This window comes from Labrus bergylta, chromosome 2 (assembly GCF_963930695.1).
Source record: "Labrus bergylta chromosome 2, fLabBer1.1, whole genome shotgun sequence".
In the NCBI taxonomy this organism is placed as follows: Eukaryota; Metazoa; Chordata; class Actinopteri; order Labriformes; family Labridae; genus Labrus; species Labrus bergylta.
In genome coordinates this window covers 14,798,509-14,823,137 of record NC_089196.1, presented here as the reverse complement: position 1 = coordinate 14,823,137, position 24,629 = coordinate 14,798,509, and the positions used below count along the sequence as shown (strand labels likewise).

General features: G+C 41.6%; 1 protein-coding gene across 4 annotated transcripts in view; it reads left to right on the top strand.

Moving 5' to 3' along the window:
- The window catches only part of rtkna (rhotekin a), a 56,782-nt gene that overhangs the window by 27,833 nt on the left and 4,320 nt on the right, over positions 1-24,629 (top strand). For 3 of the 4 annotated variants that reach the window (XM_020650933.3, XM_020650934.3, XM_020650936.3), the window contains exons 2-10: positions 19,113-19,374; positions 19,951-20,004; positions 21,413-21,530; positions 21,633-21,857; positions 22,094-22,188; positions 22,768-22,874; positions 23,073-23,204; positions 24,175-24,340; positions 24,487-24,591. In XM_020650933.3, the coding sequence (XP_020506589.1) occupies positions 19,113-19,374; positions 19,951-20,004; positions 21,413-21,530; positions 21,633-21,857; positions 22,094-22,188; positions 22,768-22,874; positions 23,073-23,204; positions 24,175-24,340; positions 24,487-24,591 (1,264 nt within the window). Of the gene's footprint in view, positions 1-647; positions 2,081-19,112; positions 19,375-19,950; positions 20,005-21,412; positions 21,531-21,632; positions 21,858-22,093; positions 22,189-22,767; positions 22,875-23,072; positions 23,205-24,174; positions 24,341-24,486; positions 24,592-24,629 lie in introns of those variants that run through there. The other variant, XM_020650935.3, reaches the window with a different exon arrangement.

Sequence of the window (24,629 nt, the reverse complement as noted above, 5' to 3'; positions counted from 1 at the left end):
TCTCAGTCAGTGGTTTATTCCCACACTTAATTCCAGCCATACTCGTCCGTGTTTTTTTTATTTCGACATGCCCACAAATCACTTTCATACATCACCGGTGGACAAGGCGATACACTCCACTGCATAACAACTTCCCAGTGAGCACACATGCGCTGTGCAATAAGCAAAGACAGGCGCAGCAATAGACAGAGAGAGGCAGAGAGAGCAAGAGTCAGTGGAAACAGGAATGAAGGATGAACATATATATTTTCACTGGAATGATAAGTTGTGCTGTCAGTAGAATTTCCCATCAATGCACCAATTGTTGGCTGTGTACCAATATTATGTGTACACAGTGATGTTCTGATCTTAGCATACTATTTTATGAGGGAATTTTGTCACTCCATCTTCTGTATTTTATTTTATTTGACTTTTTATACTGTGGCATGGTACACAGAGCAAAGTAAGGTTTGTAACAACAAATGTTGTGTTGAAATAACCCTCCCACGGGTTGTCAGAAGGGGCCTGAGAAATGAGATGCCAGTAACTGCATTTTGGTGCTCAGCTTTTGTTAAGGTCAACCAGGGGCCAAAATATCCGCATGAGTCTCCACCTGTTCAAAAGAAACCGACACAGTCTGAATAGAGCAGTGTATTTCACTCTTTTGGGTTTGGGGGACTACAAGCTGAACAGTCACTTACTTTAGCTCAGCTGGTTTGTTTGTTTCCAGAGTTCAGATGCTGAAATCCTTCATCCAAAAATGTTAAATGATAAATATTAAAAAAAGATGGTGACTTGACTTAAAACATTTGGAAAGTGTTTGGCTGCAAATGTTTAATGTCCGACCCACAGCCACTGCTAATGGAAGACTGACCGCTGCCTGAAGACTGAGGCAGGTAGTTGTTGTGGTGCTGAACTAAAGAAGAAACAACATGACTGACATTATTCAGAACCAGTCCAGATACAATCCTTTTGCCAACAAATCTCATGTAATCACAATGTAATCACAAATTGAATGGAATTACCTACTTTGTACGGAGTTTCAAACGCAGAGACAACATTTCACTGAAATCCATCCACTAATATGCTGCAGCTTCAAGGATGTGGAAAAGGGAATGTTTTGCCTGCACTGTTAGCAATCAAAACAACGTGTTGACTAGTTAGCCTACTTGTAAAAAAAAAAGAAAAAAAAGTTGAGTCATAACTTAAAAAAAGACCAACCGCCTTTATTCCACTGTGGGCGATGTAGGCACACAGCGACCACGCAGAGCATTTTACTGACACACTTACAACCCACCTCAAACCATAGCCCAAACGCAGAGCTGGCCAAATCCTTCTTATGTCACTTTATTCCTAATAGCCTGAAACCATGCACTGCCATTTGAAAGATTTGAACCACACGAAATTACTTGTCAGCGTGAAGGCTATACTGCAATGGAGTGACCCTGAGAAAAAATAATACATCTTCTGTAGGCTATGTCTGTTGGACAATACTGAGGTGACACTGCTGAAAATTGCTGCCAGTGCCCTGGGATTCTCCTCAAGGACCCCTGGAGGTCTCTGGACACAGATGACTCTCCTCTGCTTGCGCGCAGCTACACTTGGAATAGAAACACACACACACACACACACACACACACACACACACACACACACACGCCTCCTCAGAAACGGCTCTCGGTTGGTCCATCAGTCGGTCACTCTTCAGTCCTCCCTTGTGCTGGCGGTGCTGTGTGTATGATTCCGGACTGGAGCTCTGGAGCTGCTTGAAGAACGACGACAATGACGACGAAGGCATCACAGAGAGGGGCTCACACACATGACCGCTGTCGTTCCCACATTACCAAGAGTGCGGTTTGTGATTTCCGCGTGGATCCTTAACAACTCAAGAGGTTTCTTTCGGACTGACAGTGGATATATTTATATTCTTTAAATGGAGCTGCCTCAAAGGGAAAATCTGAGTTAAGGTATTTCACGCTGTGTTTGTGGGACGGTTAACGGACCTTGGCTGTTGCGTAAAGAGCCCGTGTTGCCAGTTTTGGAGAGTTGGAAAGCGGACTGCTGCTCGTTGAATAGGATGAATAACTCAATGAATCAAATGGTAAGGTCTGTTTGTTTTGTGTCGTAACGTCTTCAACCGAAAGATTCAGGTAAACTTCAAGTAAAATGAGACGGAAATTGCCAGTCAGCTGTAATAGCCTATACAACGTCACTCTTGGTGTTAATTCGTCACCGTCAGACCACGGAGGCTGCCAGTGGTCGTGAGATATTAAGACACATCTCATGGAAGTCCATTCTGATTATGTGCTGAACTCTGTTAGAGGAGATGCGACGCCAACTGTGAAAACGTGGCATTTTGAATTGTCTTGTGGATTTCCCATGTCTGCATCTATTTAATTTAACACAGTATGTATCTATATTGTACCAAACAGATATGTTCATGAATTCGGCTAACAGTTTATTCAACTAGCACCTGTGGTTTATTGAACGACAACTTTTAGAATGGGTGCTCTCAAGTGACTGTCAGCTTTATTTACTTTAAGTGGGATAAGATAAGTAAATTAACAGAAGATTAAGAGGAACCCGTTTTAAAACAAGATTTCTTAAAGGATTCCTAGATTATTTTATGGACCAGATTTATGCCGAATTGTAGAGTATAGGCTACTTATTGATTTTGCAAAGTCAATCTGTCATTAATATAAGTCTCATCCTTATGTTAATCAATACTCCTTTCAATTTGCGATATTTCAGAGGGAGTGTGGTTACAGTATCTTATTACTACAATAGTCTGACTGGTAATTGTGCTTTTTACATCAACGGATGGGAAATGTGAGCGTAATGACATTCAATTATAATGGCTTTGAATTATTAACTTCCTTTGTCACCTTAAATGACTAATTCTCGCATAGAAATATGATGAGGCTCTCTGTGTGTGCTGCTTGCTGGTGGAAATAGTTACATTAGCAAGTGGACTCTTTTTTTTTATTTTTGTTTGACTGCACTGTGACATCTCTCCCAGCCTAACAGAGTGGGAATAATGTGACAACTGTGGGATATTACTGCTATAATGACTTACATCTCCCAGGCGTCAACCTTTCCTCTATCCTGTGAATAAATCTTTCCCTAATGACGTGAACTGGCACCACAAAAATAGCCACACTCCAACTGAATACTGAAGTAGAAAAGACCTGTTTTTATTACAAGATTTGGCTTTTTGTCGCTTTTCCAACAGCATTAAATACAAATAGAATGCCATGGTTTTCACATAATAGTGTACGCCTCTTGTGATGCCAGTCCACATAGCAGGGACATGTCTTTGCTGCATTCATGTTTCTATTTTAGGAGGCAGTTCCTCTTTGACACATGAATGCTAAACCACAGAAAAGGGCTGCAAGAAAAGGCAGCTTCAAGAAAGTGTTGTCCTCATCTGTGTTTTGTCGTAGAGTATGTGTGACGGGCATTGATTAGTTTCCGATGTTTGACAGCCTTTGACCCGCTGGTAGCTGTGACCACTTCCTATAATCAACTTTGTTGTCACCCCTAAAACCAAATCCATGCTCAGAATAACCGAAAGAAATGGCTGCATATGTGTCTGTTGATTGGGTTGACTTTGTTTAACGACAGGCTGCTTCCTGATGCGCGAGAGAGCGAGTCCACATTTGAGTCTCGTGTTGATTTTTAAAAGGTCAGCTGCATCAACATCAGTCGGATTAGAAAGAGCAAGTCAGATGTGATCTTTTCATTCCTAGAAAACAGCCCACATGTGTGTCTGGATCTCTCTGCATGTGTGTAGAGCGCTCAGAGCATGCTGTGCATTTTGTCTCTACCACTGCTTTGACCACAAACATCTCAGATCATTAGTAGTGAAAAGGTCACTGATGTGCCAGAGTTCCTCTTAACAGTCTTCTTGGTGCTTTTATTGTGAAGAGATTTTGCTTGTTTTATTGCATGCTTCTGTTAAACCAGTCTTGTTTACCGTGAACTGCATTTCCTGCTTGTACTTTTCATTTGCAATTATACAAGGAGGGAAGCAAGTCAGCATCCTGTGTCAGTCCAATGGCCATGGAATCCTTCGGCCCGTGTCTTCCAATCAATAAGCACTTACTGCAGAGGAGCTTTCTGCAGTCAAGCCTCTGTCTGTCCACCCAGCTTTCTGTCTCTCTACCTGTCTGTCATGATCTTCAATGTCTCCTCTGCTTCTATCTGTCTGTCTCTCCTTCTTCGCTTCCCTCACCTCTGCAGTCATGTGTTTTCCTCTCTCTCTCTCTCTCTCTCTCTCTCTCTCTCTCTCTCTCTCTCTCTCTCTCTCTCTCTCTCTCTCTGCCCCGATAGCTTTTTGCTGCTGTGGTGTGCATTGGAGGTCATTCTGTTTTCTCTGCTGATATTGTCCATGGCTTTTTCTCCCAGGAGGCATGTAGCAGGGACTGATATAGGCAGGACTCCCTCATCAAGCCTTAAAAGCATAGGGGAAACTGCCCCATTACATTATGTGGTGTGTGCAGCATGACAGAAGCAGTGGAGGAGGAGAATTCGACTTTGTTTTGCGAGTCTCCTTGAACCAGTTGTCTAATAGTTTGAAAAATGAGCCACTTACGCTCTACTCTGCCACAGTACTGCCTCGCCGCCTGAGCAATTATATATCTTTTAACTCTACTTATACATACACACTCTTCATCTCTCAGAGGGTTTCTTACTCATTTCAATGACATACATTCCAAACTTTCACTCCCGTCTTTTACATTCAGTTTCTGGATTCAAACGTACATATGAAAAGACAAGTTTAGAAAGTTCCCCAACAGAGCACGGCCAAGCTCTTTTCATTCGAGTTCTGTTCTGTTTTCCTTTCTGTTTTTTTGAAGCAAGTGTTGTGGTATGCAAAGTGGGTATGTCCTGGCATACAGGGACATACCCACTAGGCTTTTGCCACTTTGTAAGACAAGAAAAACACAAGACGAAAAAAATAGAGGAAGGGAAGGAACAGAAAGTGGGGAAATAGGTATACATGGAGAAAAATACCTGCATATTAAGGATCACACACTGGACATCATGTTTATTCATGCTGCTGCAGATTGATATTCTAGGCTCAGGATGCTGATACCGTCATGAGAGAGAGAAGTGATGGACAAACAGAAGACAGACAGACGGACAGACAATTAGAGCGGAGTGATGACCTGACAATATAGAGGGAGATGGTAAAAGGATTGATGGTCAGGTAGCAGAGAGCTCAGTCCTGCAGACAGATAATCAGACAAGCAGCTAATGCAGAGCGGCTGGCAACCAATCCACATCTATTTGTCATGTCACTCTGTGGAAGCAGAAGAAGAGCTGTCACTCATTCTGGTTTAAAGCTTTCCTTCATTTTGCGCCGCTTCAGCATCCATGATTAGGTTGTGTTTGTTTAACAGAATGCACACACACACGCTTGCACGCACACACACAAACACACACACGGAAACATTTAAACTACAGTGACACACTTGCACACAGCACACACACACTACTGTAGATCAGTGGAGATCTTTTATAATGGAAAATCCATCCACGCTATGCTTCATCCTTCTCCCTTGGCTCTCTGATGAAATGCTGTCATGGCTGTATAGAATCAATAATAATAATATCTAAGATAAAGTCACACACACACACACACACACACACACACACACACACACACACACACACACACACACACACACACACACACACACACACACACACCCATGATTTTTACTTACAGGCATCACTTTGCTCACATTGTTCCTTGTTCTGAAATGATTGGTAAATGTTTCGGATTTCTATTGTGTGAGTGATGATGCACCAGCACCTCATGGAGTATGTATGCAGGAGGATGTGAAAGGGATGCAGTTCAGGAAACATATTTACCTATGTTAGATTATTTGTGTGTGCACATTCATATTGTAGACTGTAGCTTGCCAGGAGCCTTCATAAATACTAACACCCTGAGTATGCAGTGACACCCAGACCTTTTGTTCTGCATTTGTTCCACAATGGAAAAACGTGACTGATATAGGCAAGTTCTGCATTTTAAACGCATTTGACTGAAGCCAATATTATATTTAAAAAAATGTGAACAGGACTTTCAATAAAAAAGAAAAATACATATTCTTTTGACGTGCCTTTTGGATTGATTGCTATTTATTTATTCATTCATTTCTTTATTGACAAGGCTTTGTCCGTCCTTGTTTGTATCCTTTTTTTAATCTCCTATCCCCTTGACTTTATTCTGATGTTAGTATTTTTATATTTTTAATATGTTTACAGTTTTGATCTTGTCTATTGTCAATTGTCATCAACAACATATTGTTGTATGCATACATTGACAATGAAGTATCTTATTTATTTGCTTGTGTGTCGTGTTTGCATCTAACCCCACAGGACACAGTGAACTTAATTTAATTCTAATGTACATAAATGTATTGTTTATTACTGAACTCACAGAAAATTAGTTTTACAAAGAAGTACGGAAATGTCATTGCAGTTCTTACACCCTGTTGTGTTACTGGAAAAACTTGCATCACTATACTTTGGTGTTAGATGATTTTAAAAGATGTTCAACAAGCATTTATGAAAGGCTATGATTGGTGTGATATATAGCATTCACCTTAATGAGACTTTTTTTCTCCTTCTCAGCCTGTTTCTGGTGCATTGGCATGTCAGCAGATAGACTGCTGGGTATAGCTCTAGGAATAAATGAGGGTTTAGAGGTCTTTCGTTTTTCCCCTTGTTTAAAGGCCATGTTTATATTTTGGCCCCCAAAATCTGTTAAAGTTGTTCTGGAGGGCAGAGATAAGAGCCATACACATGCAAGTGCCCACATTCTGCAACACATTATATCTTGTTCTATTCACCCTTCAGTTGCTTTATCAGCCTCTTTGCATGTCACTGTGTGTCACAGGCCTCTAGACACACACACACACACACACACACACACACACACACACACACACATATATTACACATTCACAGGGATATTTCAAGGGTTAATGTGTACCATTAGTAACTAGAGCAGGCTGTAAGTGCGATGAAGTGGCACTATGCAGGAACCAAAGTGACAGACTGAGGGACTGTGGGTGGATCTCACCTTACACGTGTTCCCTATGACATTAATATGGCCACCATTAATCAAGTGCAGCGAAACAAATGCTACTTTTATTATCCTGGCTGTGGTGGAAAAAATCCTTGCACATTCATTGCAGCCATTAATTAATGGTGTACCGCAAGGCTGTAAAACTGTCTTTGGTTTAAAAAAACAAAAAACAGCAACAGTTTGCAGTCTTATATTTGAGATCCAGATTCACTTTTTAAAGAGTGGAATTATTTTATTTTTTTTATTTCAGGAAACCCTAAACTGTGTATCTGAGCATGTTAGGGTACAAATACTGTAGTCTCTGAATTAATGAAACTGTTTATTAGATATACTGAGATACAGTTATTTCTTCCAGAGACTGATTTGATTATCTAAACTTGTGTGGCCGATTTCCCCCTGGAGACAATATAGTTTATCTATTCTAATATGGAATAGATATCTAATCTCATATCCTTCCAATTTCAGATACTATTCCATTGTGTTGATGTAGTTTAAATGCTCTAGGCCTATGCTACCAGCCTTATGTCAACACAAGTGCTGCCCTGTGTTGTCTGTTGTCTTGCATATTTAAAAAAACACATTTTATTGATGGAATTTTCCTGTGATACGGTTTAAAATACACTGACACATTTTAAATTCTCTGCAACAAACGCTGATGTTGTCAGATATTATGTGATAAATAATATGAAACCAATTCTTCAAAGGTAGGTTAGACCAGTGTACTGGCTGACACCCTTACCAGACTTAAGGGGGTGTCAGAGGCATTGGGATTTTGGTTTTAGAAATGGAGCAACCCCTGTTTCAGTTGTGATATAACTTCACCAGCGCACAAATGCTAGAATCCATGATTAGCTAGATCCACAGACAGACACATTCTCCAGCCATCCACCATTGGTCCCTTCCTTGGCCTTTTTCCCTCAGGGCACAGTTCTCAGAGGGTCAGTTTAGTCATATCCTGCTTTGCTTTGACGCAGCTTATAATAAACCCCATTCTTGCCAGTTAGGCCTTGTTATCGTCCATCTCTGTATTGTGCACCATCATGGACCTCAACTCCTCTCAAACAGATCTCACGTGGGGGCAGTACATGTGATTACATATACACATGTGGCCTTAAGTCTAAATAAGGCAACAGTAGCAACAGCACTGATGAATAATAGATAGTGATAAAAGCCGCGTTGACTTCAGTACAGAGCTCTGGTTGGAAAAGAGGCTGTGAAAGAGAAAGACGAAAAGAAGAGAGACAGGGAGAGAACATGGCTACATTTATATTGATTGCAATATTTCAGTACAGGGCAAGGACAACGACACGCTATTAACAACATTCAATGATTACTTTAAGCCCTCTATAATGTTCAAGCTGTATGAAGAATATAACCAAATGGCGGAGTTTCCATGCAGGAGAATTTGAGGAAGATAAGCAACGAGATTAGGTTATGGACCATCTGTGTGATTACATGGTTAAAAATAAATATCCTGCTAGTATGGCTGACAGTCAGAACACTCCAGACATGGCAAGCTTTCCCTGCAAATTACATAATATTATCCAGTTTAAATCAAAGTAAGCTGGGTACATCTCAAATGAAAGTGTGATGTGTCTGACATTCAGACTGGATTTTTCATGTAATATTAGAATTTAGAAACTGAAATGCCAAATCAAGACAAAAAATAATGCATCTTAAATCCTTTATTCTGCCTTGTGTCCAGTTTAATGTCAACTTGCATACAATCTGCAGACATGTTGGATTGGTGAGATTGTCAATCAAATGTCTTGGTTTTACACAAGATTCAACCTTTAAAGTGCCTTTCTTTTAACCAAGTTACAATTTAGCTTTTCAATATGAACGAAGGGATAGACTGAGACCATTAATGTCTTTTCAGGTTCATCTGTATTATCATCTGTATTCATCTGCTTTGCACTTAACTGCACCACTCCATGCATTTCTAAAACATAGAGTAATGGTAAAAGAAGAAGATAAAGAACAGAGGAGAGTTTGGCACACTGACATGCTAGTTAGGCTGGCTCGACTAATTAGCCCAGATTTCTTCATCCTGATTCAGACAAGGAGGAAAGCTCAGGATTACTGAGCCGAGCACTGTGTCGATGTTTTTGTGTGTGTGTGTGTGTGCGTTCGTGCGTGCGTGCGTGCGTGCGTGTGATTTGTGTCTCTGACATTTTGTCAGTCGGATGAAATTTTTCCGAGGCAGTGGGGTATGGATGCACTTTTTTTTTTGCAAAGTGAACTAATAAGAGCTTTACAAATGTGTTGCTCATCCAGTGTCAGCATTCGTTTTTTGGTAGTGAGATAACTTGCCACCCATGACGATGAAAAGGAGCTTACTGGTATGGGACCCAGCAGGGAAGCCACTCTCCTTCAGGGAACTGTGGCACGATGACCTCTTCCATAAGCCCCTCCCTATGTCCCTGTAACTGTTCCTCATCGGCCATCTGCCTGTTACTATCTCCTTCACCAGTAACATTTATCCATTATATACCTCTCTCATACGTTAGGGAAATTTAACATGTTTTCAGATGGATTTTGTTTAGCTGGTAAAACACCTCATTTTGTCCTGATTGCCAACATGCAGGGAAAAATAGATATGTTTCTCCTGAAGATATTCACGTTGATTCTGCATTTTTACACCATTGATCTAGATCAGTGGTGTAAAAAAAAACTTGACACTGTTGACCAATCACAGGCCAAGAAGTGGTCGGCCAGATGTGACAAATGGCCAAGGTTTGTCGTTGTGTTCTTGTCCTCCCCCATAATTTAACCGAGGTGTGAAAAAACGTGTCTTACTGAGCACTGTCAATCACCATGAAATGTAAACACACATAAGGGTCTGAGAAGAGTTGAAAAAAATATTTTTCAATTTTTTGTCTTTTGGGAACAACATTCTGCCAAATGCTCTGTCCAGCCCTCACACTTAGATCAGCATAAGCATCAGAGCCAACAGTTCACACCAAACAACTCTCTTTTAAATTATTAAATGTGTTGGAGACAGAACAGTCTTCAAAAAGTCTGACGTGTAAAATTCCAGCTCACAGTGGAATTCCATGTCAAATCAGAGCTTATTTGCCTCATATGTGTCTTTTAATGTGATTAAATCCCATTTAGTCCATCTCCCCACTTCGGGATTCACTAGCAGAGCGCTCTCATTAAGAGAGATCACAGCGGGCTTTGATCTGGGGCTTAGAAAGACCTGCTTCATACCCGTCTTTTCCCTAAACCCTCCTCTTCTTTCGCTGTGTGGGCTTGTGGCTTACATGGAAAGCTGTCTAATCAGTTAATAATACAGTATCAACTTGTTTTAAAGTCAGCAGTTGAATGTCATCCAGGCCTGCAGTGCACAGCATCCACTGTGCCAGTAAGGTTCACATACGAGGTTACAATATAGCTGTGTTTATGTTTCTGGAATCATTAAATGCCTCTTTAAGTCCCCCGACTGTCCAGTCTGCCAATTAGTCTCATTAGGGTTTTCTCCATTACTGTTTGCCTAGGAGAGGAAGCTGCTTTGAGACAACTTGTGTCCCTTCTTTGTCTACTTTCTTAACTAAAATATACCACCAAAACCGCCCAAGAACATATTGACTAGCACACATTTCTTGCAAACACCTTTTGTGTGCAGTGATTCAAACACACTGGTGTCAGCCTTTTATGGTCTTTTATATTTCATTTCACTTTTACAATCCAGCTTATTATATCCGAATAAGGTATTATTTTGTGTTGTGAACGCAACCCAATTTCTTAGTGGTCCTCTCAGAGGTGAGTTGGAATAGAAACAGGAGGGGGGTCCTGCTGATGCTGTTACGAGTGTTTTTGTGCAGTTGCAACTCATAATAAACTACCCTGCAGGTTGAGCGTATACCTATTTTTCCAGCCCGCAGTTATTTATGAGTCTGCTCTGGAACCTGTTCACAGGGTTTCATATCTATACTCCTCTGGCCTGATAGTTATAAGCTGGGAGACCACACACAGTCTAACAGTAGAGATAGTAACACACACACTTCCTGTAACCTAATTATCACCTATACATTGCTTTCAGATGATTCTGCACTTTAATTTGCCTGCTTGCTACTCCTCCCAGCCCCCACTGTGCTATCATATAATAATGCAGACCTAGTGTATTGGGGTGAGTGTGCACAGCCGTGTGAGAGCCATCAAGCTTTAGTGTCTATAAATTGCAGGAGTGATCACTGCTTGGCAGACTCTAGGCTCCCTGTGCTCTCTTGTAGCTCTTAACAATTTGTTTTATAGCTAAAAATTCACTCTACTGTGGCTCTCATCGGGGCCAGCGGCCAAAAAACAACTGTGCACTGATTCACTTGCGTACACTTGTTGGCGTACACAAGCTAAGTCCGTCCCCTTTTGCATGTACATAAAACATGATTTAGGGCACATTCACACATGCATGTTTTTTCCTGTATATCTCATTTTCTGCTCTGACTCTGCCCCCTGTGTTCTGGGAACCAGCTGCATTGAAACACACTTCCTTTTGTATGAGAACAGCTGGCTGCAAAGTCATTTGGACACATGCTCGCACACACAAGCACAAGTGTGGACAGGCCCTCAGTTACACACACAGTTATCCATGCAAGCAGAGCTTAAACAGTCTCTATTGTCAGCGATAATTGAATGCATAAGCTTGTCAAGAAAGACGGGGGGGAGAGTTCGCAGTGTTCCAGCTACAAGGGCGAGCTGGTTGTTGAACTACATAGAAATCACCTCAATAATGACATCAGTGTGTTGGCACCTAGACGTGGGTACACAGGCGCTTTTCGCCATACGAGAGGGCCCTGGAGTGAGTATACTGGCAGAAAACCGACTTGGACTGCCCTGTAGCCATCTTTGCTATCGTAAAAGGCGTTTGCAAACACTTCACCCAGTCACTGTTCTACCCCCCTCCTCGCTGTCTTCCATGAACAGTACCAAACAAGTTCCCTTCACTGTTTCCCAAGAGCAGCTGGAGTCTGAGACACTGTAGCAGCGTTGTGTCGTCAAATGGATCATTGTTTTGAGTGGTTTGGTTTGGGGTTGTTGTCTGTTTTCTGTTTTCCTTTGATCCCATTCAAGGCTATGTGTTCTGTAAATCATTTTAGATATTTACTTTCTAAATATGTGCTGCAGGATGTTTCTGTGGCTAGTTACCCTATTCACACAGCTGCCTTTTCTCTGACAGCCCAAGTGCTGTTCTTATGTTACACTGCTGTTTTAAAGGTTGGAAATTGTATAAATTAAGGATGTTTGACAAATAATTATCATCACTGCTTCTTAGTTGATTAGTAATTGACCAAAAAATGAACAGAAAAAAAAAAACTAGTGAACATTAGCAAATATTTTAAATAAAACATGTTCTCGAGATGGTCAGCAAAAGGCTAACTCAATCAGTATGCCACTTACTACACAATATTTGCGTTTGTTAGCTAGGACATGACTGGAAGCTCTATTAGCCTACTGTTTGGTCTCATTATATCATACAATAGGAAAGACATAAACTCCTAATTCCCTTTTGTAATATTAGACAGTAGATTCAACATAAAGTGCTTAGGTGAACTTCTCAGCTCACATATGTTAGCTAGGAATTGACGTCCTTGCTAACATTACTTCCTAGCTAATGTAATGTTTGCTGAAAGTGGTTGAATGCTAGCTTCACTACTGTAAATGTGTAATGGGTTATCAAATATGTTTTTACACGTTGAAATACATCCTGATGTCAATCCAGATTTGAGATTATCTACATTCATACTTGAGACATCATAGACAAATGGCCACCTTTTGAATACGGGGAATGAGTTTAATAGTGGCTTGTGTTACTGTCAGTCTCTTAATGTGACTATTGCCCTCTCCATTTCGTCTATTCACCCATATTAAATGCATTTGTCTTTCTCCATCATTCTCCATATCCTCTTGCTATGGCATCTTCATTCTCACATTTCAATTTCTCACACACTCTAACCCTCTTTCAGCTCATTTGCCATCGATTTTTTCTTCTTCTCTTCATTTATCTTTTACTCTTTCTTGCACTCTCAGCTGCTCTGTCCACCCTTCACTGCAGCCGGGCTCTTTGTGTAGGGGGAGGAAGGGGGGAGAGAGAGAGAGAGGGAGAGTATGAGAGAAAGTAGCGGAAGAGGGTGGAGAGGAAGGCGCGGCACATAGTTGTGGCTATCTAATTGAAAGCCAGAAGTTTGGTCAGTAAAGTCCCAACGTATGGGAGTGGTCAGGAATTTGCAATTGTTGGATATGTTTGCTTGTGTGAGAAATAGAGATTGATGGTGTGTTAATGATCCTATCTGTGGCTGTGAAGATTGACAGATTGTACAAGTTATTGGGACAGTGTGAGATTGTTTATTTGTCTGCTATTTTTCTGAGTGAATTAGTGGAAAAGACTTTTGTCTCTTTTGTCTGAACGTGTTTTATCCCTGCTGCTGTTTTTTTCCACAGTTGTCCTCTCGCTTCTTTCTCTTTTTTTCATACCTTATCTGTCCAACAAGCTTTTGTATCGGGTCAGTCAGCTGGGTCTTCTTATCTGATCACAAAAAAAAAATAAAAATCAAGAGACAGATGAAAGGAAAAGGTGTAACAGTTGTATAGTGGTTAGAGAAACCAGCCCTTAACTAGAGCAATTCTCAAGCAATCCTCTCCATGACTTCTGATCTCATTATAGAGGGAAAATGAGCTGAAGTCAACTTCTCCACTGGTAATAATATTGATGCAAAACTACTACTGTGTATATGCACGTTTTTTGAGCTAGGATAACAAATAGGTACAGCCGTGCTTGCAGCTCTTTAGTGTGTAAGGCTGTGCTTTAACATGGCTGTGGTTCTTGTAAATGCTAACGTTAGCATGCTAAGATCCTCACAATGATACACTAATGTTTAAGTGGTTTATTTTTCTCTGAGTTTAGCAAGATAGCATGCTGTTACAGTAATTAGCACTTAGCAGAAAGTACAGCTGAGGCTGAAAGAAAGTTCATTGGTAATAATTGGTAAAAAAGTCAGTGGGCATGAAAACAAGACCAATAATCCTGAGGGGAACATGAATATCTGAACTAAATCTCATGTTAAAAGTTATTGAGATAATAGTTTTAAATAAAGAAGAGGTTGGTGTAAAGAAGAAGTCAGTAATAGTCTCTTGTAATGTGTATACAAAAATGTTCTCACTCAGTGTGTTTAAACCTGTCTGTGTGTTAAACCTCACTCCATGGACTTACTCCGTGCTGTAACTGCAGCCGTCTGGTCTGCTCAGGGATGATGGTCACAGGTCAAGGGGTCAGCGATCTGAACAGGAAAGCCCACTCGTGCAGAACAACACATCGTAAACAAACAATTACACACCATCTGCGGCGGCGTCAAATCCCCGACCGGCATGTGTATGTTTGTGTAGCTGTGTGTGTTAGTGTCTCTGAGATCACACCCTCAGACACAAAAGTGAGGATCAACACACACACACACACACACCAGACACACACACACACACACACACACACACACACACACACACACAGCCAGACGGGGACAGAGAGGTGACAGAGGAACTGACCATCTGGGATCTAATGTGGCATCAAATGACCTGCTGAAAGGTCACGTTTGTGAGGCTTTCGAAATGTTGCTTTATGTTTGAGGAAAAAAATTGTCCATTTTTATTTTTTAATAGAAAATAGTAGATGTAGATTTATTGCAGGGATCTTAGTTTTTAGTCTTAACATTGATTTAAAAGTTGTGTTTATGCAAAGGCAGGCCACTTTAAATGCACACCCATTTTTTTCTTGCTCAGTGACACTTTCTCAAACTATCTTAAGTGTGGGTGTGTGGTAACTGTCATGTTTAAGCAAGACAGTTGATCTTAACTCAAAAGTCTTTTTCAAGGCTTATTAAGTTAATATGACATTTTTTGTCTTTAGCCATTAGTGCGGTTGTCAAATTTCAGATACAATTTAATATGTCCTCTCTTCTTTCTTTCTCGGACTCACCATTTCTAGCAATTATTTCCACACCTGCTCACTTACACAGCCCTATGCTTTATTACCTTGACAGCCAATTTGTTCACAACCTACCGCCTCTCATGCTCTTGCCAAATCTCTGGCTCCTCTGCCACTTATTTCTGTGTCTTTCCTATCATCCTTACCTTCTCTCGCAAGTCCAGCTCCTTCATCTACCTCCCTCTGCCTTGTCCTCCCCCCTCCTTTTCCCTTCATATAACATGCTCCTCTCTTGACATCCAGTGCTTTCTCTTTCTCTTCTCCCACTCACTGCTCGATTATTTTTCTCTTTCTGGTCCTCTCAGCTGCCTCTTGCACTCTATTGAGACCTTTCGCCCTGTCAAAGCGAATCTCCTCCTCTCTTCTCTTGGTACCCCTCTCCTCTTGTTCCCTGTTGTCTCTGTAAGCACCACCTCCCTTCTCTGTCTCTGCTTGATACTCAACATGCACTGCACCCTGTCTTCAATCCACCCTTCCTTCACCCTCTGTCTGGCTGCTGTCTGCACTGCCACTAGCTCAGGGAGGCGGCCTCTCTGGCAATGCCCACTGGTCTAACACCTGCCACTCTGAACACACACTGAGAAGGGACTCACTGTGACAGTGTGTGTGTGTGTGTGTGTGTGTGCGTGTGTTTTTGTGTGTGTGTGTGTGTGTTTGTGTGTTTGTTACGCTGTAATGACAGATGTTGTTGCATGTGCGTAAGCCTGCGTTGTTTTATCTCTGACTTTCCCTGACTGTGAGTGTTTGTGTCAGCTTGTTTTGCTGTTGTTAGCCGTGACATCCACACAGACTTGTGGATTAGATTTGGATCGCGGCCGCTCGGCTTCTATTCTGAGATCCCCAAAAGGAGAAGCCTGTTAATTTAGCTGCTAAAAATACAGGCCCTCCTCCTGGCAGGTCAATCTAAGACCCACTGCACAGAACTGGACTGTGGTGACAGCTCCTTCACTCTGTGTATGTGTGTGTGCTGTATGTGTGTACTGTATATATGTGTGTATGTGCATTTCTTCAAAGTTGGCTGGCCTGCCTCCGGCTCAGTGGTGCATGAAGTGTGGTTTGTGGAGCCGCTTTTGACACAGCCTAGGCCGACTCCTGTTTCTCTCTTTCTCATCACGTCATGATTCTTATTTCCCTTTCTTTGTTCAAGTTTATCACTTAAAACGATGAGACTTGTTCTGATCGACAAATCTCTAACAACAAGACAATAAATGGCTCCGAAAACAAAGACAAACTGAACTCGTTTAACCAGTCAAAGTGTTGTTTTTACATTACTGTAATGACATTCTTTTATGAAACAAATAAAGTTAATACATATACTGATGCCTCTTTATGACCTTCAAAAGCAAAAGAGCCCATCACGACCAGAATGACTAAATATCTATTGTAATGTATCATGATTGTAAACTCAAGGCAAGGTGATGTACAGCACACTCCAGAAACAGAATTTTTGTCAACATTTATTACAACTTAAATTCTCAATAAGTGATCAATTGGCAGTTAAAAACAGCAGGATGATTTTTAGAAAACACCTCTTAGGGATGCATGTAGCCTATTTGTTAGTGCACACGTCCCATGTACGGAGGCTATCGTCCTCCAAGCTGGTGGCCAGGTTTCAAATCCAACCTCTTGCTCCTTTGTGGCATGTCTTTCCCCACTCTCTCTCTCACTCTATCCACTGTCCTGTCTCTAAAATAAAGGCATAAAAAACATAAAAAGTAATTGTTTATTTACTGTATCTTGTCTACCCACCCTGGAGGTAGGACTTGTGTAGTATAAAAGATGTTGCACTCAAAGCAGGGGACTTTATATTTTCATTGTTAAATGTCTAAGCGCAGGAGTTTCTAACCACGGGCTAATTATTGTCAAATCTGTGATTAGGAAGCATGCAGACTATATATGATCTTCTTTTTCTTCCATGGTTAGTTAACACTACGTAAATACTCAGACACTCAGTAATGACCTTTAAAGTCCCCAACCTGCTCCTGGCAGACGTCCAGTAGTCTGTTGCTGTCATTATTTCTCCTTTCTCTCCCTTTTCACTCAGTCAGTGCTTATTTAATAACAGGCTTATTTGTGAAGCAAAAATCCTCCACAGTGTTGCTTTAAAATGACTCCAGGCTGATCATTATCTCCATCAGTATAAATACACTCAGTCATGCTGTTATTTTGTCTCGACGATTCTTCCCTTCTGCAGTTTTTCTGGGGAGACATCCTCAGACCTTTATCCCATTAAATGTAACATGTTATTGTAGAAAGTCAGACTGTAATCCATGTCAGACTATTACTGACAGTATTTCACGTTTTATTGGTTGGAGTGGGAAACCAAGCCTTTGATTTTCAACATGTTATTCTCAGCTTTGCGTGTAGCTTTCACCACCATGCAGAGCAAATTGGAATTGTTCCTCTCGAGGCAAATTGTTTTTTCCATGCATGGGTTAATCAGAAACTTCATTTTGAAGTGTATGTCCAATGGAGAATCAGTGGGACTAGGATTCATGCTAACACAGAGACAGGTAGAAAGAAGAAAAAGAGGGTGTGGAGGAGAAAGAAGAGAAGCCGATTGAGGACAGTGAAGTGGAACGGATGGTGTGTGAGAGACGGCGGAAGAAAATGAGCAGGCAAAGTATAAAAGCTTAAATCACAAGAATAAAAAATTCATAAGAATCAGACAGAGGGGGGGAGGAGATAAATGAGAAATACAAATGTAGAGGAGGGTAAGGTGCATTCATCAGGCAGGGGAGAAGGGCAAAGGGGGCATTAGAGATTATTTGTGAGGAGAGAGGGAGCTTGTTAATGTATTTAGCACACATTCACATTTCACACATACTCCTGCAGTCCCTGTTTGTTCATTTATTCATTCTGAACACCAAGAATTAGTTTCACCATTTCTTTAAAGACTACCTCACTCATCGAGATTCTGTGGTTTGACGTAATTTATGTGCAAATGCATGATTCAAAGGTGTTTTTAGCTCAAAAAACGAAGCCCCGGCACCGACAGTCAAGGTCAAGCCGGCTTTGCTTGTGCTGCTCTTTGTTTGATTCTTTCATCCATTTGTGCTCTCTCAACCCTCTCACCTCTTTCTCTCTCTCCCTATCTAATGTTTGAAGTTCATGCATACAGTGTTTTCATTCTGCTTACACAGTGAAGAGGGGCTTAGAAGTTTGTTTAAAATGTGGACAGCATCAGCAGAGACAGTGCTAGGATTGAGAAACCTTTACTGACTGTGAGTTTATCTGTGTGTGTGTGTGTGTGTGTGTGTGTGTTCCCCTGCAGTAGTGTAAAGATTATTTTTTTAATCACTAGCAGGATGTTTTTTTCTTTCCCCAGATCAGCCAGGTCACATTACGCTTCATGATATTTCATTTTTCCTTCGAGAGAACGGCTCAAAGAAAGTGGCAAGAAGTCGCTAAGTGTGTTTGTCTGCATGTGTGTGCCTGAGGTCACACATGCAGAGGTCAACTGTTTGATAGCCTTATACTCTTGACAATTGCTTCTCACTCTGTGTCTGTGAAGGGAATAAGTTTGCACTAAATCATTCAGTATCTGCATGTCTGCTCAGCAGGGGGTGGGCTTGGCTGCAAGAGGGCAAAAGGTTGAGTGTTTGAATATTGTCTATGCTGCCTCTTACACTAACACACACACACACACACACACACACACACACACACACACACACACACACACACACACACACACACACACACACACACACACACACACACACACACACACACACTACACTGAACCCAGACTCCTTAGCGCATTTAGACACACCTCAATTCACACCATAAGACACATGTAATATACTGAAGAATTTCAGCCTCCCTAAGCATTGTCTTGTCTTTTACTTTAATTCCAGTCAGTCCTCCTTTGCATTGCTATCTGTAAAAGAAGTAATGTTTCAAATTTAGATTTCTGAATTCCCCCTTATCCATTCTCTAATAATGTATTTTTCTATGTGTCGAAGACAATGTTCTTTCATTTGTTTTCTTATCTTTTATTCATGTCCCTTACACACTTTCTTTCCCCCCCCCCCCCTCTTCTCACAGGACAGCGACATCCAGAAGAAGATCGACCATGAGATCCGGATGCGCGACGGGGCCTGCAAGCTGCTGGCGGCCTGCTCCCAGAAAGATCAGACATTGGAGGCGGCGAAGAGCCTTCAGACCTGCAGCACTCGAATCATGGCCTACATGTCAGAACTGCAGAGGATGAAGGAGGCGCAGGTCATGCAGAAAGTCCCCCGGAGGTCATCGGATGCAGGGCCGATGGATGACAGACTCCCGTGCAAAGGAAAAGTGGCCATATCAGGTAAGTTCAAATAAATGTTTGGAAGTGTGGAAGAGGGGTTTATGTGTGTGTGGAATACATTATAGGGAACATTTTTTTTGTAGGAAATTGCAAATAATTTGTCATATATTGGTCGAGATGTGGAATCTTTGTGGTCCCATTAGTCCCTCTTGCTCCAGTTTCCTTTCTCTATTAGAGGATGTTTCACTTTCTCTTTATTGACTGGTGAATGCGATGCCAGTTGCTATATGAGAGAGGGCAGTGAAGATGAATGATAATAGTAATCTGCTTGTATCACACATGCTTGCTTTGCATGGAGATCATTTACACCAGGGTGCAAAACAACAGGATGAAGGGTTTTTTTATTCCAAGCTTTTTTTTTGGCACACGATGAGAAGGTAAAAAATAATGGGATGTAAGACTGCGAGCAGCTGGAGAGCAACTCACACACACTAACAGTCAGTAATTAGCTTTGGACAGTCAGAGTCTGAAACCAACATGAACACACACACACACATAGATACACACACATATCAGTCAGATAGTTAGTGTGATTAACATTTTTGTGGTTTAATCCCCTGCCTGTTGTCATTACAGATCTTCGGATCCCTCTCATGTGGAAAGACACGGAGTACTTCAAGAACAAAGGCGGTGAGTATCCGAGGCTGTAGGTGTGTGAAGAAATTCATTCATGGGTTATTAAAGATTAATGCCTTTAGGATTTGTTAATGATTTGCTCCTACTGAAGGTGGGAAGTGGCTTCACACAGTTATCAAATAGATAATTCACACCATGGAGTGTTTAAAGCTTTGCATAATCACAGGGTTTAGTGTGAGATGCTCCATGAATGAAGAACAAGAATAATCTTTTTTCATTAGCGAGAGAATAATACCCTGGTTTAGACTTTTTGTTTCGTATTTTAGAAATATCCTTACCCATGAAACTGAGCAGACATGCTGTTCATTTAAGAAAATTAATCTATTCCTTGCTATGTCCATAGCTTAGTCCCTGGAACTGATTACTTCAATCTGTTGCAGCTTTGCCAGAATTCTCCACAATTTACAGGGATGAATTTCTTCAGACATGTGAAACTCCTGGCAGCACAACCAGACCCACTGTTCAGTCCTGCTGGCTTTGCCTTCTGGCTCTAAGCAGCACACAGGTGCTGAACTGGGTCATTACTAGTAGTACACCCCCCCTCCCCACCCACCCCACCCCCAAGTATTCAGCTAGAGCTTATTCAAACACTATAATGGCATTTCAATGCTGCACTGACTATATCAAAGGAAATCTTTACATTGACTATTTGCCATCCCACCTCATCTCGGTAGAGTCAATGTGGGTTAACACTCGGCCCTTCATTTACCGGTCCCAGTGCTCATTCCCTCCCTTGGCAACTTGATTGGAATTAATCTGCATGACCCGTGCATATAAATGAACCCAGGAGACAGGTAGGAGACTCCTAACAAAGCTTAATGAGGCTGTTAGTCAAGGTCATTAAGCACACCGAGCACATAAACCGAGCCCTGGAGGCAAAGAGGAGCGACGCATGTTCCCGTCTCACGCGTCCAATCATGTTTACAGCGTTGAGCTCATACTTGGAATAATATGTCTGAATACTAAACTATACACGAGGAAGCACATGAGTAGGAGCAAGAACACCTCCCTCAGCCTTTTTAGCTGTAACCTTGAATTTGATGAGAGTTTGCAACATGAGCACTACTATGTAGAAGACAAATGCACAATAACAAAGGAAAGTCTTCACTGTTTATATGACAACAATCAAAGCAATAGTTTGCACAGCAGCCCTTGGTCACAGTGAAGCATACCCAAAAAGTAAAACACTTTTGTATTTCTATCTGATAGTTTCTTTACAGCTGATAAAGAAAGAAATATTATTTGTTACCCAGATTGGTAAAAACAGTTACCTTAAAGGTTGCATATGATCATATAATTTACCCAAAATAAGATTGAAAGGTTGTTGTCATGTCTCATAAATGTGGTGTTTGACTATTTTTTCCTCTTTTTGTTCTGTCTTTCCAAAATGCGTTCGGTGTAGAGCTTCATAGATGTGCGGTGTTCTGCCTGCTGCAGCTTGGGGGAGAGATCTTTGACACAGAAATGGTGATCGTGGACCGGACGCTCACAGATATTTGTTTTGACAACACCATAGTATTGTAAGTTCTTTGTCTGCCCAATGACTGAAAACACATACCAAAACTCCAATACAGCCAGTGATAATAGTTGTTTATAAACCGTTGTGTGTCTCCCTTTGGCAGTAATGAAGCCAGTCCAGGTTTTGACCTGCGTGTTGAGCTGTACAGCTGCTGCTCGGAGGACGACTACTCAGCAGGGAGCACGCCGAGGAAACTAGCCAGTAAACTGAGCTCCTCACTGGGGCGATCTGCCGGAAAGAAGTTAAGGGCGGCCATGGAGCCAGGACCTTGTAGTCCTGTTAGTAATGGAGGGGCAACTCCTCTCCTGCTGCCTGTTCCCTCTGTACCGTAAGTTTAAAATATCAGTTGTTAAAATTCTATAACAGATAAACATTGAATAGAGGGATATTTGCTGCTTATGCATCAAATGGATATTATGATTTTTTTAGTTTGGTGACATTTGTTTATGTTAAACTTTTTTTTTTTATCACGACAGGACTATTCCTTGTAAAATGAACACTGTATAAAAATATTGATCTATTTTTGAAGCCTAAATTTCTTTCCTCTCTCTTGTGTTTTGCCAGCGGCCCCAAGTACCACCTCTTAGCTCATACCACACTGTCACTGTCACATGCCCAGGACAGCTTTCGCACTCACGACCTCACCATCTCAGGCAATGGTGAGTGGCATTCTTGATCAATCTGTCTCCTCATCATCTTCGCCTCTTCTCTGCCAAATCCGCCATCTGTCTTTTATTTGCGCCTCTCTCACTCGTCACTGTCTCTCTTCTCCTCCCTGCATTCCAATAATTTCCCCTAAACTAAGCCGTACCGTCTGTGCGTCTTCCCCTTCTTTCCTTCCTCCCCATGTTCTCTGACAGGCAGCCATTGTCAAGGTCACAGCCATAACGGCTATGACTGTGAGGTGGCTGCTGTGTAAAGCCGTAATGATTCGAGCTAACAAGGGGCCCAGACCTCAGACAGACAGGCCCCTAGTGTTTTATTCATTGGCCCTTCAGCCTGCTGTAAACTTTCATTGCTGCACTTCATGACACTCTCTGCAGCTGCCAGTCTTTTACACCCCTGTGCCTTGTTTTGTGTGATAAAGGGGGTCAGTTTGACACAGAGAGTGTGTAAATATGCATGTGGATGTGTTTGGATGCATATGGCCATACATGTTTGTGTTTGAGTTTTCACGTGGGATAGTTTGAATTATTCATGCTGTTTATTTTTGCCCATCCGTCTCCCTCTTCCTGCAGAGGAGTGTTCCTATTGGCTGCCTCTCTATGGCAGTATGTGTTGCCGCCTGGCAGCTCAGCCACACTGTATGACCCAACAGATGATGAGTGGATGTTTGAAAGTGAAGGTAAGTTGGCACTTGTATTTAGGCCTTTAACAGGAAGACTATTCCTCTCAAGGTTTCTGTAGTTTTTGGCTGTTTTCCTGGTTTATTTCAGTCCTCTTCTCCTCCTCCACGTCCCTCCTCCTTTTCTCATGCTGCCATCTCTTTCTGTGTTTCTTTCCTGTGTTTGACTCATATTTGAAAATTTTCTTCACCTTGCAGCAGTTGGGAGGCGACCCTCAGAGTTGGACAAAAGTGTACGCCGTCCTAAAAGGAACAAGCCTTTTCTGCTACCACCAGCAAGAAGATGTGGAGGCAAATGTAGAGCCGGCTTGCACCATTGCCATAAACAAGGTCAGCAAAAGGAATCACATAAAAACTGGGCCTGATCTCCAGAGGGTGATTCACCCCATACTGCTGTGTTGATTTTGGTAATGCCCCGGGTGTAGGTGTCATAGATGCTAAGGAATAGTGAGTTTGGAAGGCTGCCAGTTTGAATCGTGAGCCAAAAAGGCAAAAAAAAAATAAGAAGAATGAGTTATTTTCTTGTTTTCAAGGTACCCTTGCACTGTGTATGTAGCACTCATTTGCCCCAGAAGAGCAGAAAAGTGTGTTTTTGTTGCTCAGCCTAGGTTTAACTGTGTAATTGTTCAGAGAGAGTAGAAAAGAACGTGCATGTCTTGAGAGGAAACGTCTCAAAAGATTTCAATATTGAATCTGTTCAGTATCTTCTATACTACATTGCATTCAGCCTCATCCAATCAGGAATCATATATCTGTCATCCCCTCGTTTTTTCAGGCACTTAAGTAAAAAAGAGCCAGTCAGCCTGTCAGGTTCTGACAGGCTGACTGTGTCTCTGAAAGTCAAATGCCTGTGTAGGCTTCTCAGTCCTTTCGTTGTGATTCATTCAGCTCTTTGTAGCCTGAGCTCCTGAGCTCACAGCTGACCTGAAGCCAAGTCAGTCAGATCAGATCAGGTCTTTTTAAGGATGTAACTTTTCCTTCAGAGGACCAAAGGAGGGAGAGATGGAACGACACTGCCACCTAGTGCTCACAAACAGATCAGACACGTGGAGTAGAGGTGGGAATTGGGAGTCTGCACCTTTTGTTGGATAATTGCTGAAGGGAAATGGTTTGGAAGAGGAATAATTAGCAGCTTTATTAGTCAGGGCTTACTTTCACTGGGGACTCACAATTACAATTTCTGTAATGATTACTTGTTGCAGCACATCATTTTGTTCATTCAGAAGCACTGGCATTCATTCCTAATTGTAGTAATTTTGTGGTAAATGACTGTATTCTCTGTCACACTCTCTCTTTTCAGGAGACCAGAATACGTGCATCAGAGAAGGACCCTCACAGTAAAGTTCAGAATATCTGTATCAGTAACCATTACGGGGGTGAGGAGGTCACACACACTCTCACCACAGACAGCCGTGAGGACACACACCGGTGGATGGAGGCCTTTTGGCAACATTTCTATGACATGAGTAAGTACTTGTTATGCTGTAATACAATAAAGGTGTCTTATATACCCAATGAAACAATTTCAGGTACATATACTGTGGTATATTCATCATCTGGAGCTTTTTTTTTTAAATGCTTTGTATAGTAACAGTTTGTCTTGATAATACAGGCCAATGGAAGCAGTGCTGTGATGACTTAATGAAAATTGAACTGCCATCCCCGAGGAAACCGGCTCCTCTCACACCGAAACAAGGCTCACTCTATCATGAAATGGGTAAGAACTCTATCTTATTATAAAAATTGAAAAAGCAA